Here is a 17460-nt window from a genome sequence, read left to right as displayed (position 1 = left end):
CTACTCCTTTAGGTTGTGGTAGTCCAAAGGAAGTACGGATTGGTAAGAAAGTGAGTTATTCTTTTTTCAAAACCTTCGATTGTGAAGCATTTGCACATATAGATTTTGAAAATAGAACCAAACTGAAAGCTAAGTCAAAGAAATGTATATTTATTGAATATGGCATTGAGAATTTGGTTATAAGCTTTGAGATTTTAAAAATCATAAAATTGTAAGAAGCAGGGATGTCATATTCAATGAGAAAGTGTTGTACAAATATTTATTGCAACAACATGAGCAAAATAAAATGATTATGTAGTGACAGATGATCCTCAAAAGAAAGATGTTTTAGCAGTCCCTCATGCTCTGGAACAACAAATACTACACACCCCAATGAATGTTAGATGGTCAACAAGGCAAAGTAGACCTGTAGAAAGATATTCTCCCTCTTTGTACTCTATTTTACTTACTGATGCTAGTGAACTTGAATGTTACGATGAAGTTGTGTAGGTGTATACTAAGATTCAATGAGAGTATGCGATGACAGAAGAAATGGACTCCTTACTGAAAAATTAGAATTAGAATTTATACAAGTTGCCTACAGGTAAAAAGGTTTAACAAAATAAATGGGTTTACATGTTGAAAGAAGAGGATGGAGGTAAGAAAAGATTTAAAGCTGAGTTAGTTGTAAAAGGATTTGCACATAAAAATGGTATTGATTTTGATGAGATATTCTCTCATGTTGTTAAAATAACTTCTATTCATATTGTTTTAAGTAATGTGGGTACTGAAATTTTGAATTTGGAGTAGCTTGATGTTAGAACAACCTTTTTTCATGGTGATTTGGATGAAGAGATATATTTGGTACAACCATAGGGATTTGAGGTCAAAGGTAAGGAAAACTTAGTGTGCAAATTGAAGAAAAGTTTATATGACTTGAAGCAAGCACCTCGGCAATGGTATCTTAAATTTGACAGTTTTATGCATTATCATGGTCACACTTGGTGTCATTCTAACCATGATGTTTATTTTAAGAGGTTAGATTATGACAGCTACATTATTTTATGTATATATGTTGATGATATGCTTGTAGTTGGGTCTAACACGGATCACATTAAGGGGTTGAAACGACAATTAACACATTCATTTGCTATGAAGGATTTAGGGGCAGCAAAACAAATCCTTGGTATGAAGATTTGTAGAGATAGACTTTATCTTAGGCTGATTATATTGTGAAGTGTTGCAACGTTTCTCTATGGAGAATGCTAAAGTTGTTAGCACACCTTTAGCTGGTCATTTAAAATTGACTAAGGAGATGGGTCACAGGACATAGGAAAAGAAGGAAAAAAATGTCCAAGGTACCCTATACTTCAGCTATAGGAAGTTTGATTTATGTCATGGTATGTACTAGGTCAGATATTGCACACGCAGTAGGAGTTGTTAGCAAGTATATAAGCCATCCTAGAATTGAGCATTAGAATGCAGTGAAATGAACTCTCAGATATTTGAAAGAAACATCTAGTAAGTGTTTACATTTTGGGCATTGTACTATTGATTTATAGGGTTGTGTTGATTTAGCGTTGGCAGGGGATATTGATACTAGACAGAGTACTAAAGGTTATGTATTTAATGTTGGTGGGGCAATAATGAACTAGGTTTCTCGGTTAGAGAAGGTGAATGCTTTATCCACTATATAAGCAGAGTATGTTGTTGCTACAAAGGGAAGGAGATGATATGACTTCAGTTCTTCAAAGAAGAATTGGGACACCCACAAAGGGATAATTATTTGTTCATGAATAGCTAGAGTGTCATTTATCTTGTGAAGAATCTTGCTCTACATTCAAAGATAAAACACATACAATTATGGTATCATTTCATTCGGTCAATTTTGGATGATGGACAATTATAGTTGAAGAAGATACATACAGATGATAATCCAACATATATGTTTACCAAGGCAGTAACAAGGGAGAAGCTAAACTCTTCTTCAGCTTCGATTGGTCTTCTAAATTGAACATAATAAAAGAATAACAAACTCTAGGTTGGTTTGATATTCTAGTGGGAGCCACTGGTTTTGCAGTGTTATGATTAATCTCCAAGTGAGAGGTTATCGTTGTGCAGTTTGATCAATCTCCAAGTGGGAGATTGTTGTAATGTAGAGCCTAATCAAACTGCGAGGTTTATTCGGGGCAGTTTCTCTCCAAATTATTTCTACGAGATTTAGAGACAGTGCATCCAAGACAGGGTCCGGGGGCAATGTCCCTTGCGAGGTCTTGGGGCAATGCTCCAAGTGCGCTCCCTATCGCAGTACAAGGTGCGGTCGAAGGGCAACGCCCCTACGAAGATTTTTGGGGGCAGAACTCCCAAAACCAAAAATGACTCTACTATTGTAAAAGGCGTTGACTGCTATTTTTTCTATTGGGTGACTTTTTCTAACCCTAATTTTTGTAAGCAAAAAAAACTTGTATAAAATGACTTAAGGTTCAAGATTTCATAATGTACGATGATATTGTAGCTTCTTACGATGGTATTGAGTTGTAAGGGATTGGGGATTGTAATCACTGGATAATAATAATATTAATTTTTTTGTTGGTGGACGTAGCCCAAGGATTAGGTGAACCATGTTAAATCCTTTTGTCTTGTATTCTCTTTTGTGCAATTTACTATTTTCTGATACTGGTTATATTTGCATGTAATTGTTATTTCTGTTTGTAGTTAACTCCAACATATTTATCTCTCATCCACTTGAATGTTAGCCACAGTTCACCGTCAGATATCATTGTGATGGTGGCTATGTGACTAATAAAGTTCTCTAGAGCATAACACCTCATGCCTATGTGTGCTACCATTAACTCCAAGTGTTGTCTGATTCAAAGCCTACTCGAGTATCTGAAACTACTTTGAAGATTTCCAATTTCATCCGGACAAAATACCAATCTCAAACTATAGATAAGGGGATTAGAGCCCAAATAGTTCATAGGGGTAAAGATTATAATTTCCTGGTTTTGTTATCTTATAGAAATGTCTAATATAATATTCCTTTATAACCCACATATACATTCACGTGTTTGATCTTGAAATATGGACTCAGAAATATCTAAGTATCCAACGTTTGAAGAAATAAATTCTCTATAGTGTGCCTAAAGTAAATACTTTTCAAAGGAAACACATATAAAGGTTATACTTTTTACGATGGCCAGGTAGTCCATATTTCATTTTGTATCCTTACCCTGTGACACCATGCTTCTATGTGACATCATCAGCATATGGTGTTGGCTGATGAACTGGTTAGAGCCGCTTGTAGAAAAGGGCATTCATCCTAGGTGAAAAGGTTTAATTTGCATTTTATTGTTGGATATTAGAATACAGTTTAAATTAATCCCAACCATTTCATACTCACTGGATTTTCTTGATGATATTTCTTATTGTTGGATGTTAGAATCGGGTATAATTTAATCTTGGGCCATTTCATACTTCTTTAGACAGCACGGTGAATTGCAAAATCATAACTTTATCAATCCCACTCCATGCACCCCAGGGTTATTTCATCAAATAATTCTGCTGTTTTTGAAGTAATTTAGCTGTTAATAAAAAATAGATTTCAATCTTCAAAAAATCAAAGTTCTTGAATTCAACTATAGGTATTTTCAAATTTGCATTCCTGATGTTGTATTTAGTCCATAAGAGTAGAGGTGGATTTCTTGGGGAATGGAGCCATACATGTTTATCATCATGAAAGGGTACTATGATTTCGGGGATTAGGAGTTCATCCTTGAACCATAAAAGCTTCAGATCTTGATTGAATCTGATAAAGAACAGTAGATGCTTGAGTTTGCCTTTCTGCAAAAGTAAATATAGTTAATCAAAATGGAACATAAATGCAGATATATTTAATCGAATACGAAAACTTCAACAAGTCACACATAGGACAACTCAGTGAATCCAGAGAGCAGAATCACCAAAGATTTGTTAATTTGTTGGGTATTTCAAACACCTGACCGAACTTTTATCAGACTGCAGACTTCATGTGCCAGAACCCTGGTCTGCCCTCTTTGGCAGGAAAATAAAAACAGCAGCTTGAGAAATATACCCCACACATACTCCATGTGTCCCAATAATAAACCATTAGCAAAGCATCTCTATCAGTGTTTAAATTACCTATCTGAATTATATAGAGACTAAAACACCAATAAATAAAGATCAATATTGCTAATCTAAAGATATATAGAGACCTAAAGAACAGAAAGAGGGAGAGGAATGATAAAGATCAATATTGCTAATCTAAAGATACATAGAGACCTAAAGAACAGAAAGAGGGAGAGGGATGATAGTGGGGGTGAAGAAATGGGTGCACACTGGCACAGAGAGAGAGAGAGAGAGAGAGAGAGAGATCCATCATATGCATATGCACTGTATTAAGTGGATTGGAAATTAACAAATATCACAGATGATAACCACGTATCATCTATCCAAGGCAATTTAGAATTATTAAAAAAAATTAAAAATCTTATCACCGTGCCAATAACAGCAATAGATTGGATAGCAAATAGAAGTTGCCATTGTTTTCTTGGGGAAGGGAAGATGTTTGACTATTTGTGCCTGGAACTATTTTCAATGCCAGGGCAACAAGCTGCTCTTCCCAAAAGCTTCTTTTACAACCAGTTTCCATGATCTACTTGAAGATGCAAATATAATCACTTTTTCAAAAGAAGCACGACTGTATGAGCACCAATACTACGGTTCTCCCCAAGACTGTCAACTTTCTCATGTGTCTTAGCCTTAATATTAATAACAGAAGAAGAAGCTCCAAGCAACGCACAAAGGTTGGCTTGTATTACACCTTTATGAGGGCTTAATTTTGGCCTTTCCAAAATCAATGTTGCATCCAAGTTGCCAAGCTCATATCCTGCCTCATGCATAAGTCTAACCTGTACATATAATAAGAAACAAGTTAGAGACATACAATTCATTAGATTAAAACAGTAGAACCTACACGACAAGTCTACCTTTTATGTCATCACGAGAAGCAACTACTTTGGTCAGAGTAACCTTAAGCTGTTTGTGTCCAAATCACAAAAGATGGGATTCATGAAAGATGTAAAACTTCAGTTTGATTAAACATATTTCATCATAATTTCCTCTCTTAAAAATACAAAGTTGATACAAAAAATATATATTTCCGAAAAACAATAGTTTGAGACTTTATCTTGATACTGTATTCATTGAGTAGTGTAAATAAGCATAAAAAGCATGAATTCAGTTAATCTAAGAAAAGATGAGAATACCATTTTGTTCCCCAAAAAATAAACTAATTTGTAAAGAACCAATATAGATATCGGTACATGCTTCCCATGGATAATACAAAATCATAGAAAGAAACCAAATCTTAAAGAAGATATGTCTCTATTGCATGCAAACAAGAAAGTGTTCATCGGAAACAAAAGACTAAAGTTGGTACCCAAAACTTTGCACTTAAACAGAAGCTTTCTTTGAAGATGCAAAAAGTCAACTCGTACAGGCTTAATAAAAAACAGAAGTAAACAAAATTAAAAAGCTTCTAGCTCACAACAAAAATAGTAGTTCTTTCAACCTTAAAAACTTAATAAAGCCAGATGTCCTTAGCAGAAAAACCATAAATTAGATATGGCTCGACATGGTTAACTATTTCTTTTACGAACATTCACAATTGGCCAAGTATCAGCAGTGATTTTATGCACAACATTTTGTTTAAGTGTTTCTAAACAGGTTTCATAGAGGGGGGAAACTAATGAATTCTCTAATGTTCAAAAATAAGTTCACATTTACATCAATGAAACCTGTTTTAGTTTCAAATCTCCTCAAATGATTACAGAGTATCATGCACCAATTCCCAATAAGAAGTTCATAAAGTGCACACCAAAAATAGGATCTTAAGCCAATAGTGACATGGAATATCACAGAATGAAAGTGCCTTAAAAAGACTTAGCAGGCTTGTTTTACTATTTGAATCAATCTTTGGAATTTAAAGGACAGAATTGGATTATGAATTATACCGCTTCTTTTACGAACACTGAAGATGGTGCCCCCTTCCACTTTGGATCATTATCAGGGAAAATCTGTCCAATGTCTGGAAGGGCCAATGCCCCTAGAATTGCATCCACGACACAATGAAGCAAGACATCACCTACAAACAAAACAGAAAAGTTCCCCAGGTCAATTCTTTTACACTGTGTTAACTGGCCTCTTGCTAAGCGATCTAAAGCACCAAATGGATCTGTATATGCAATGAAAGAAAAATAATTGTGTTCATCCATTAGAATATAACATTCACTTTTAAGTTGTTTCTAGAAATCATTGAAGGAAGGTAACCATACCAAAATTGTATAAGAATGTACAAAAAAGGTAAGAATTATGGATTCTGCCTTGCACATAACTATAAGCCCACTTCTCCACCTCTGGTTGCAAAATGGGAAGGCAAAGTGGGAAATTATATTTAGTAGCCACTGAACTAACTCACCTCATGTATGCCAGATTACATGCCAGCAAATTTTACACATTCTTGAAACAATAATTAAAATAGAACAAAACTAAACTAGAATTACATAGAGAAAGCATCGGCATATTATAGACACCATGAAATTAGCATATGGTAATGCAGAGGGATACCCTAAAACAAAAATCAGTTGCCGCTAGAGTTTTCTGGTTGAAGGGATTCACAGGGGAAAAGTCTTTGCATAATGTGTAGAGATGGCATCTAACAGATGATAATTCATGATGAATTCATCCATATCAGAAACTGATTCAGTGCCAGATGGAATAATGATTTTATAATTTTACTTCAAAGAATAAACTGTGATTATAACCTGTAAAGCAACAACTAACTAAATCACCAATGCCATGAGTTGGGAGACATGAAATACCATGACATTACAAACTGTTTTGAATCACACCATACTTGCATGATGCATCCATCATGTTATTAATCCAAACAGCTTTGATACTGCAGAATGTTCATTGATTACAACTAAATCACCAATGCCACGAGTTGGGAGACATGCAATACCATGACATTATAAACTGTTTTAAATCACACCATACTTGCATCCATCATGTTTTTAGTCCAAACAACTTTGATACTGCAGAAACATTTTCTATTTCCACTAATATCACTGTAAAACATTCCATCAAGTGCATTGACAACTGGTCAAATCATAGCAGGGATGCTGCATGCATACAACCTGAACTCGTCTGATGTTAAAGCATGCATGATTCATAATCAAGGTTACAAATTTAAATCTTGGGGACATTAAGGTTGTACACCTCAATACAATGTATGGCGAATGGAAAAACAAGTCCATTGTAGAATGCTTGCATAAGCAACCTACACCAAACATGCTTCTTGCTTGGCTGTGATCTAAAAGTCTAGCTTTACCTTTTAAATTTATAAACCTTTTGTATAAAATATACAACACATTATTAAAAAAAAAAATTGTCAAGGAGGACATCACTCCTACAATTCTCCTGTGCTTCTGAAATTTTCTGTTTACCTACCAGCAAGTATGTTCTTCAAAACTTAGCACATGGGCAGAGAATGAATTCCAAAGCTCCAGAGAAGGAGAATTGCTCTCCTGTGCTCTGTAATAAGCAGTAATTGGGTACAGAAAAGACGTTCTATGTACAAGGTAGAAGATATCAGTTTTTGGCACTACAGATTGATTAACTCTTCATTGTGGGATTTGATGATGTGGCCGTGACTGAATTTTCAAGGTCCTCTGCACGCCTCTCCTCCAATGACCTTTAATGAGACAGAACCCTTGAAAATATCAAACCTAGGTTTTGTAACAATTGTTCCAGTGATGGGACAAATTCTTCAGTTCTTCACTCTTCCACTGGGTTTGTCAAGGATTGCAAGGAGGTAAAGCATAAAACAAATACAAAGCTTGTGGCTGTAGGAGATCAGTTCCAAGCAAACTCAAACAGTGGTTATTGTGAATGAGGTGACTAAGATGGAATCGAGTAGCAGAAACAAGTAACTTGTATTTGCAAATATCAATACTTTTGGCCTAGTTTGAGTAAACTCCGTAGCTGCTTGATGCTCCACTGGAAACCTTTGTTGAAATTGGGTTTTATTATCTGCTCATATATGAAATGATGGTTCCAGATAATCGGAAGATCACCTTCAGATTAGGGAAACCGTGACTCTAGGATAAGGCTTTCTTGGGTTTAAAACCATGGCACTCAGATTTCAATCCTCTTACCAAATCTTTCTATTTTTGTATGGTTTGTTTGAAGCTTCTGAAACTTCCTCCTTCCTCTTTAGTTTTAGTCTGTTGATTGTCTTTTGGGACTGATTTATCAAAGAAATTGTAATAAAATATTGGTTTAAAAGTTGGGAACAGGAAGGTCAATAGCTTTGTGCTCCAATAACAAAGTCATAAGGTTCTCATGTTGGAGATCCATGTTTGAATCTCCCAAAGTGGCATCTATGTGGCTTCTATGTTGACTTCAATTGATCAAGTGGCTTTATATGACTTCCAAATTAAATACGTTGAATGGAGACAAGGTCCCCCTTGTCACCTCCAACATCTTATGAGTTTAAAAAAGAAAAAATTGGGAACAAGATATGTAAGAAACAATTTCATTATGGAGTTTCCCATAGATGCAAATTGTGTTTTTCCATGAGCCGCCTGGTTGCAAACTGTCCAAAGCTTTCTCTCATGGCTCATCACCATGCCTCCCTAAAGCTAGACAACTTGATGGAAAGAGGCAGAACTTTGGAACCGAGTGATCAATTCTGATTGCAGTGAGGATGATCTCTCTAGAGCCTCCTTAGCCAATATCTCTTTTGAATGTTCAAATGCTCCTTCAACTTCCACTCTCAAGGCATCCATAGCTCTTGTGATTGGGTGGTCCCTGCCCATGGCCATGTCTTCTCCTTACAAAAGTGTTGATGTGCATCCTCCTTCTAGGTATCCAATGCAAAATTCATCAGATAACTCTCCTTCAGTATATCCATCTTTTGAAAATCCTTCTTAACGTTTATCCTAAGCTACCAATTCTGGTTCTGTTCTGACGCTGGTGTGGGGTTCTGATGGACCGATGTGTGATTTTTTTTTGAGATTTTGGATGTGTTTATATATATATATATATATATATAATTTATTTAAAATATATATATAATATATATTTACTATAATTCTGTGTGATTAAAACATTATTTCTAGAAATCAGCCGCACTCACAATGCTTATTCAGATAACTATCTGAGTTATCATACTCAGATTGTTTTTTAAACATGCTCGCTGGTATTCTTGAAAGTTAGGAACAATATTGTTCCTTCTCCAATAACTGTAGTTCCAATCTTAAACTTGCTCACTGGTATAACTATCTCAGCAATCACACCCAGTAAATATTATGAAAGGAACAACTTTATCCTGAAATGAGGGACGAGCATTTGGATCAAGAGAGCACTGGTGCAGAACCCAGGTGCATCTGCACATCCGTGCGCAACAGCACCAGCATCCGGGCCAAGCCCGAGCGCACTGGTAACTTAGAGTTTATCTGATGCTTGGCTCACAGTGGAACAAAAAAATATGGCACCTTAAGCTAAAGTTAACTCCTCATTCTAATGTGAAAAGGTTTAGCCAGGTTTGAACCCTACTTTAGAAGCTATTATATCTTTCCCAGGTTTGTAATGTTTTAAGGCTTGGGTTGTCCCATATTATTTTCAAATTAACACAAGTATAATTTAGAATCTTGTCCAAGAATAGTGGAGTAGCTGTGGGTCAAGCTTTGAAAGTACAAATGAAAATGAGAAGGAAGCTGAAATTATGTGGACCAATGGCTCCGCATATTGTCTTACCTACCATTTATATTTCCTATCAAAATTCATCTCCAAAATTTAGTTACTAAAGAGCCATATTTAAATATTAAATACAATAATAATAAAAAATTCTAAAACAATTGAGGAGGGCAAGTTAGAAAAATTAGCTAAGGGGGTGCACTGCCCTGCTGCTTCATGGGCACCAGAAAGGAGTGCTGAATGTTTCCAGTACATGTACAGTTTTGGGGCGTTTTTCTGCTAATGGCAATCAAGAAGAAATGGGATTTTTCTAAAAACTTTACTGCCAGCATTTCTTGTTGCAGTAGGAGAGATACAGAAAACCATTTTGTATTCAGCCATTATCACTGCATCTTTTGGCATATTTTCCAAGTAGAACATGATGTATTAGGGCCACTAACAAAATACTCTCTAGGCTTAAAATAACTAAATAACACCACCTTGAGTAACCTCCTTAAAATAAGTGTATAAATGTGTTGGCCATATAAACTGTATTTAGTAATACTCCTCAACCATCAATTACATAAAGACACAGCTATCATGTTGAGGCATGCATGTTCATATATTTTGCCTAATTTAAGGATTTGTTTGGTCCATAAATTATATATGTAGCAAAGCTATTCAAAGATCTTCGATTTCAACAGTCCAAGGTTACATTTATTAAAGAGATCATTCCTAAATTTAAAAGGCAGTGAGATATTTTTCCTACAACAGATTTTGTATTACTAGGCAGCACTAATATAAGCTTATAATCGAAGGAAGCAAACTTGTGATTCAAATTAGAGAGAAGCCACGTGTTGAAATATAAAGCTTTAGTATCAATAAATATCTAAGTTGCAGTTATAGTACACGGGTGAGTATGGGTTCAAGAATAGAACTTAGGTATGCTAGTATGGCTATTTTTTCATGGGTATGGTAAAAGTGTATAATATATGTGTAAAAAACTGAAAAAATATTTAAAATTGTATATACATTTGATACAAATATGTGTGTAAAATAGGGTTGTGGTGTCAAACAACAATCATAAAGGGCATGTTTTGGGTCATCGTTTATTTTAGGGTTGTTTCTATCTTTTTAAAAGACTAAATTTTTTGAATCAATTTTTGACATTTTAAACTTTTATAAATTCGCAGGAGTGTTTGGAAATGTCTATGAAAACGTAGGGAGCATCCCTATCTACTCCTAAGCCACTTTGGAGCCAGTCATAGTTGGTTATGGGTGTAGGATCCTTAAGGAGAGGACCGGTAACTAAAAATATATATTAAATCAGGGAGAAGCTATTATCAGAGACTTGTCTTAATAATAAAATTCAGAATAATTTTGGGTTGGGTAGCATTTTTGTCTCTAATTTTTTTTGAAAAAATCACATAATGGCAAATAATATAGTGAATGTCGTCCCTACTAAGTCGACCGGTGCTGACAATTATGGAGAATGACATCAATAGATGAGAAGCATCATTGGATATGACCTCCATTGCCAATAAATTACATTACAACAAGACATCCCGCAATCTTTTGTCTACAAGAAAAATTTGACAAGAAATCTCTACAACCACTAGCATTGACAAACTTGTCTATTGGTGTTGGAATAATAAAAAATGTGCAAAATACAACCCAAAAGGGATCTTTGGATACAATCACCTCAATCTTTGAGCAAAAAATGTACTAAGAGTACACATGCTTCAAACTTAATTATGCAATCTCAAAATGGACAGGTTGATAATTGAGTCTCTCATTGTTTTCACCGAAATGAAAATACGACTGTACTTGAGCCCTTGCTCCAAACAAGGATACTTTAAATCATTTTACTAATGAAAATGGGACTATTATTGATAAAGATCGATCTCCATAACTCTTAATGGTTTGTCAATGTTGTTTGGGAATTCAATGTCTACACTCACATCGAGTGAACAATTGGCAACTTTGAAATTCAATAATTTGGAGGGTATACCTTTTCAACATGAACATGTGCTCAATAGAAATGATGAAAATAATATAGCAAATATTTTTTCTTTTAAGTTCAAGGGCTAGAAGATTGAATGAAAAATACATCCTATTATGGATAATGATAAACTTAGTTACCTGGGTTCACCGTTTTGGCCCAAGAACCCTGCCTAGGTTCGAACCAGTTTGAAATACTGGTCTAGTTCGACCCAAGTTCAATCAGGGTTCGATTTTCCCTAGGCTGGTTTGAACCCGCAGCCCAGAATTTGAACCTGGGCAAATTTTGGCAGCCCAGATTGAATTTGGGACAAATTTGGGCGAATTTCTACAGACAGGTGACTTTCAAGTTGTTTTTTATAACAAATTTTATATTTTTTGAGTTATGGTTGCCCTAAAAAGTGAATGTAAGTAGGTTATTTTGGCTTCTAACATCATTTGTGGAGTGCAAATAGGTGATTTTGTGAGCACATAGGTGATTGAGCAAAATAAGTTTGTGCAAGGTGGAGATGGAAGACTGGATTGCTATCTATATTGAAATATTTGTGTCTCATTGCTACATCTTTGCAAGCTTACAATGTCAGGAAGAGGTAAGTTCTTGTTCTATTTTTCTTTTGTTTCAATGTTTTAAAAAGGCTAAAATTTTATTCTCAATAACAATATCAATATGTCAATATGTACACAATTTCTTATCATAGGAAAAGGAGCTTCAAAGGGATCTACATCTTCCTCAGTAGGCAATGCCAATATCCCACAAAGAATAGAACTCCCATTTAATTATCCTTTGTGGAAGTATGTGGATATTCTAGAACCTCTTCCAGGAGATGGTGGCTTCCATTGGAAATGTCAGGGTTGTGATGTAGAAAGAAATAGTTCATATTATCGTGTGGTGGGTCATTTGTGTGGATACCTTGGGAGAGGAGTGAAGAAGTGTCCTGGAAAAAAAAAATGCACCTGTGCCACACTCAGTAGTATTATAATATATTGAAGAGCATGAGCAAGCTGAAGAGAGAGATGAACTTAGACAAAATGCCATTGATGGTAATAAGAATAAGAAAAGAACAAAGGGAATGAAATCCACCTTAGATGTTGTGATAGAAAATCACCCCTTCAATACTACCTCAGCTGCCCCTGATTCTCAAAATGAAGCACCCATTCAACACAAAAGAAAGGGACCACTTGAGACTACATTTCAAAATTAGAGTAGGGAAATTACTGACATTGATGCGGCAAGATGCTTGTATGCAAATGGGTTGTCTTTTAATTTTGTTTGCTCTCCATATTTCAAACAGATGTTGAGAAGTGCTAATAAAGAGCCTATAGGGTATTGAGGTCCCAGTTTTGAGAGAGTATGAACCACCTTGTTGAATGACGAGGTCAAGTTGATTGATGAGCAATTGAAGCCCATCAAGGATTCATGGATTGAGCTAGGGATAACAATTGTTTTAGACTGGTGGAAAGATGCTAGAAATCGCCCATTGATCAATGTTCTGGCAGTGTCCCCCTAAAGGGGCAATGTTTTTGAAAGCAGTGGATTTTGAGGGGCAAGTAAAAGATGGGTCATTCACTGCTAGTATCCTAATTGAGGCCATTAAACAAGTGGGTGCAAGAAACGTTGTTGAAGTCATAACAGACAACACAAAGAATTGTAGAGCTATTGGTTTGTTGGTTGAAGAGAGATACCAACATATTTTTTAGCCACCTTATGTAGTTCATTCATTCAATCTTATGCTACAAAAGATTGGGAAGAGTATTCAGTGGATCAAAGAGATGTATATAAAAGCTGAGGACATCTAAATGTTCATCACAAACCACCACATGACTCAAGGGATATTCGGAATGTTCTCACGTTTGGAGTTGCTGAAGGTAAGTAAACTTGAACTCAAGTTAATTTAAAAAAGGTATAGATAGATTTACCGAAAAGGGCGGGGTTTAGCAATAGTATCTTACAATTTCTGATTTTTTTATTATGTAATGATATGTATTCTTTTTATCAAGTATGTATCTAACAATCTGTATTGTTCTTGCTCTATTTTATGTTACAGGTTGCTGACACACATTTTGCATCAAATATAATAGTCTCGAATGTTACAGGTTGTTGAGACACATTTTCCATCGAATGTAATAGTCTCAAGATGACTTATGCAAGTGAAAGAGGCACTTACCAATATGGTAACCAGCAACAATTGGGCTATATGGAGGCAAAGCAGTACTGAGAGGGCAACCAAAATAAGAAAGAGGATATTGGATGAAAATTGGTGGGAACATGTGGAATATCTCATTCATCTTACCGCACCCATTATGGTCATGCTTAGGTACGCAGACATGGATAGGCCTTGCCTTGGAGAGATCTATGATGGCATACACTCAATGCTTGAGAAGATCAAGCATATTGTAAATGAAAAGGAACAAGATCCTCGAGAGACTTTCTTCAAACAATTGCGAGCAATTGTTATAGAAAGATGGAACAAAATGACCACTCCTCTACATTTGTTTGCCTATGCATTGACACCCAAATACTATAGCACCCATTATATTGATCTACCAAGAAGGCTACCACTCTATAGAGACATAGAAGTGTCTAATGGATACAAGGCAGAATTTGAAAGACTCTTTCCTAATGATGAAATGCAAGATTTGATTACGGATGAGTTCATACAGTTTGTGGATACAAAAAATTTAAGTAATGATGCTCTTCGGCATCAGCTTACGAAGGATGCTCATAGTTGGCGGTACCTCCATGGCCAAAGAATTCAAGCGTTGCAGCCCCTTGCAATCAAAGTAATATCACAGGTAAGTTTAATTTTTTTTAAATTGTTATTAGTTTCCTCTGTCTAAAAATATTGTTATTAGTTTCCTTTGTCTTCATAAATTGTTAGACATTCTAAGATTCACGTTACATAGTTTAAATTTTATTTTAATTGTTTACATGTCATGTCTTCATAGATTGCTAGTTCATCCGCTTCAGAGAGAAATTGGAGCACATATTCTTTCATCCATTCAGTGAAGCACAATAGGTTGCAATCAAAAAGAGTGGAGAACTTGGTGTTTGTGCATTACAACTTGCGTCTCCTCTCACACAAGACTAAAGAATACAAAGAAGGGGAGACAAAGAGGTGGGATGTAGGTGAAGAGTTGGCGGACTTGGATATTTCTGACTCTTGGCTTACAATTGAAGACTCTGAAGATTTTGATGCATGTACTATTGTTGTTGGTGTTGATCCCATTGACCTTAGCTCTATTGCTGAGTCAACTAATGTGGAAGGACTAGAAGAAGAAAAAGATGAAGAAGATGAATATTAAAAATTTATGCATTATGATTAGTTGACTTGAAGTTGAAACAATGATACTTAAACTTGCTATTATGATTCATGGATCATGATTTACTTTCAAGTTTTAGTGTTTTGAATCTCTGATGTTGAACTTGAAAATTGAAATATATGATGGTATGATCTTTATTCATGATGCTATGATTACAACTTACATGTTTAAAGTTTATGCCTATGGTGTTTTTGTTGTTTAAATGATTAACTTAGTTTACATCATATGCTTTTATGATACTCTATGCTTCTAGGCTTCATATATATAATTTTTACGTGTTTTTGTACAAACAAACCCAAACAAACCCAAAACCCTTTCCAAAATTTTTCCATACTGGCGAACCAGTTCTTCAAACCCATATTTCGAACTGAACTTGAACCGGTAACTAAGATGATAAACATAGAAAAGGAAAGGTTTTGTATTATTGCAATTTGCAATCACCGCAGTCATTTCAAGTGCCAATGTTCCAAGAAGAAGAAAGATATGAAAAAGGTTAAACAAGGAGGTACAATGGTGCACTTGAATATTGAAGACAACAATGAAAGTTATAGACTATTTTCAGCAAATGCTTCCAAATATGTCAATAAAAATGATGCCTAGACCATTGATTATAATGCCCACTCATAACATGACTGGTCATATTGAACTTGAGAAATGTAACAAAACAATCAAGGGATAATGCTACTTTGGGAGATGATTTAGAACTTCATTTTGAGGAGTTGGCAGAGCTCCTCTCAGTGCTAGGTAAAGCATATATTGATAATGTTTTACTTGTTTCAAGACTAAAGAGAAATATTCTCAATCAGTCAACACGTTGCTAAAAGCATGAAGATTATTTTTAAACTAGGAACTTCTTGGTTATTTGATAGTTAAGGGAAATCGGTATACGATGAGTTATGTAAAAGGAAAACTATTTTATATGAGGACAAACTCCTCTGAAACTTTAGCTTCGAGAGCTGTTACAAAAATTCAGTTGTAGCATTAGCCATATCAACCTTGAGATGAGAAAGGAGCTGTTAGCTCAGAATATAGTATACGGTCTTCTACCCATCACTACAAGGAAGGGCATTTGTGAAGCCTGTGTTATGGGTAAACAACATATAGAGAAGTTTGATTTAGGAAAGTTTGAAAAGCCTCCAAAAGGTGGAGACTTGGAGTTAAATCATTCTGATCTTTGCAGATTGATTGAGACAGTTACTATTGGAAATTCTCGATATTTCATGTTTCATGGCATTCGTTGATGACTTTATTTAAAAGGTATGGGTCCACTTTCTAAAGACCAAGTCTGAAGCATTTGATGTTTCGAAGGAATTTGTTTACTTTCCAGAAGATACTGGTATTAAACGTTATAAGCAGCAGCTATCGTCTAGTCGCTTCATGGGATGAGATTAAGTTATAAACTCTAGTTCGTATGTTCGTATAATTGTCTTATTTACAAGATTTTTTCACAAATCATATATATAGAATAAATCTATTCAAAGCTGTCCAGTTTCAAATATATGTATGTTCGTCAAACTAGCAGGTAGAGTAGTTGCAATTCATAAAGACTGTTCCAAGCTGACAAATCCGAAGATATGCAGAGTAGTAAAATGATATAAGTATGCTCTTGCACGAAGCAATTTAAGGAATCGAAGGGAGGAGCCCAGGTAGCGAAATAACTGCTTGGGTATTATGCAAAATGTTCATGAGAGCAATAAAAAACAGAAAAGAGTGATTGAGATGAGATTACCATCAGAATGAGCTTCGCAACCTCGGTCATGGGGTATCTTGATTCCTCCAATGAAAAGGGGCAAATTTGGCTCCAGCCGGTGCAAATCAAAACCATGCCCTATTCTGAATGGCAGCACAGGTGCAGGTGAAGCGTTACTACTTTCGGTGGAACTGTAAGTTGCACCGCTGGGCGAAGCCAACCTTGTAAATGCCCTATCTTCGTGTTTTAATCGATCCCTGGAAGATGCATACACAATCCATTAAGTCATCAATTACCCACAATCTGTTTGAGACACTTCGTAATCTGATGAAGCTGTAACGTACCTTTTAATTGATAAGAATTTCAAGTTGGAGGGCTTGCGAATACCCGCACTCAGGGTCACATTTACTCTCTCTGCCGCTTTGAAGGTCGACTGGGTAGATATTTTCGATAGCGTGGTAGCAGGAGAGGCTGAAGCCCTTATGGATGCCATGGTTTTGTTCTTCTCTGCATTTTAGCAATTCACTCTTGCTTTTGTAAGCGAGGAGCCCGGAAACCGCCAAAAACAGAGCATCTTGTCCGTCTTGGTTCTGTAGGAAACACACCCGGAGAATGCCAAAATCGAAGGATCTTTCGACGCATTCAAAGTATCATAGTCAAACATAGAAGGCACTTGACCAAATACATAGCACAAGACCGTCTGGTATGAA

General features: G+C 35.7%; 1 protein-coding gene across 1 annotated transcript; it reads right to left on the bottom strand.

The window, feature by feature from the left end:
• Positions 1-4370: 4370 nt before the first annotated feature.
• Positions 4371-17259, bottom strand: LOC149562148 (2-C-methyl-D-erythritol 2,4-cyclodiphosphate synthase, chloroplastic-like). Its single transcript, XM_089825682.1, has 4 exons — positions 17095-17259; positions 16790-17007; positions 6012-6142; positions 4371-4907 (listed from the first exon to the last, which is right to left on the bottom strand). Exons 1-4 carry the CDS (start codon positions 17241-17243, stop codon positions 4674-4676), a joined length of 732 nt encoding a protein of 243 aa, XP_089681808.1. The 5' UTR covers positions 17244-17259; the 3' UTR covers positions 4371-4673.
• Positions 17260-17460: the final 201 nt, after the last annotated feature.

The sequence above is a fragment of the Cupressus sempervirens genome, chromosome 4, assembly GCF_028749045.1.
Source record: "Cupressus sempervirens isolate cs-2001-9-10 chromosome 4, ASM2874904v1, whole genome shotgun sequence".
In the NCBI taxonomy this organism is placed as follows: Eukaryota; Viridiplantae; Streptophyta; class Pinopsida; order Cupressales; family Cupressaceae; genus Cupressus; species Cupressus sempervirens.
This window is presented reverse-complemented; position numbering and strand designations above follow the sequence as displayed.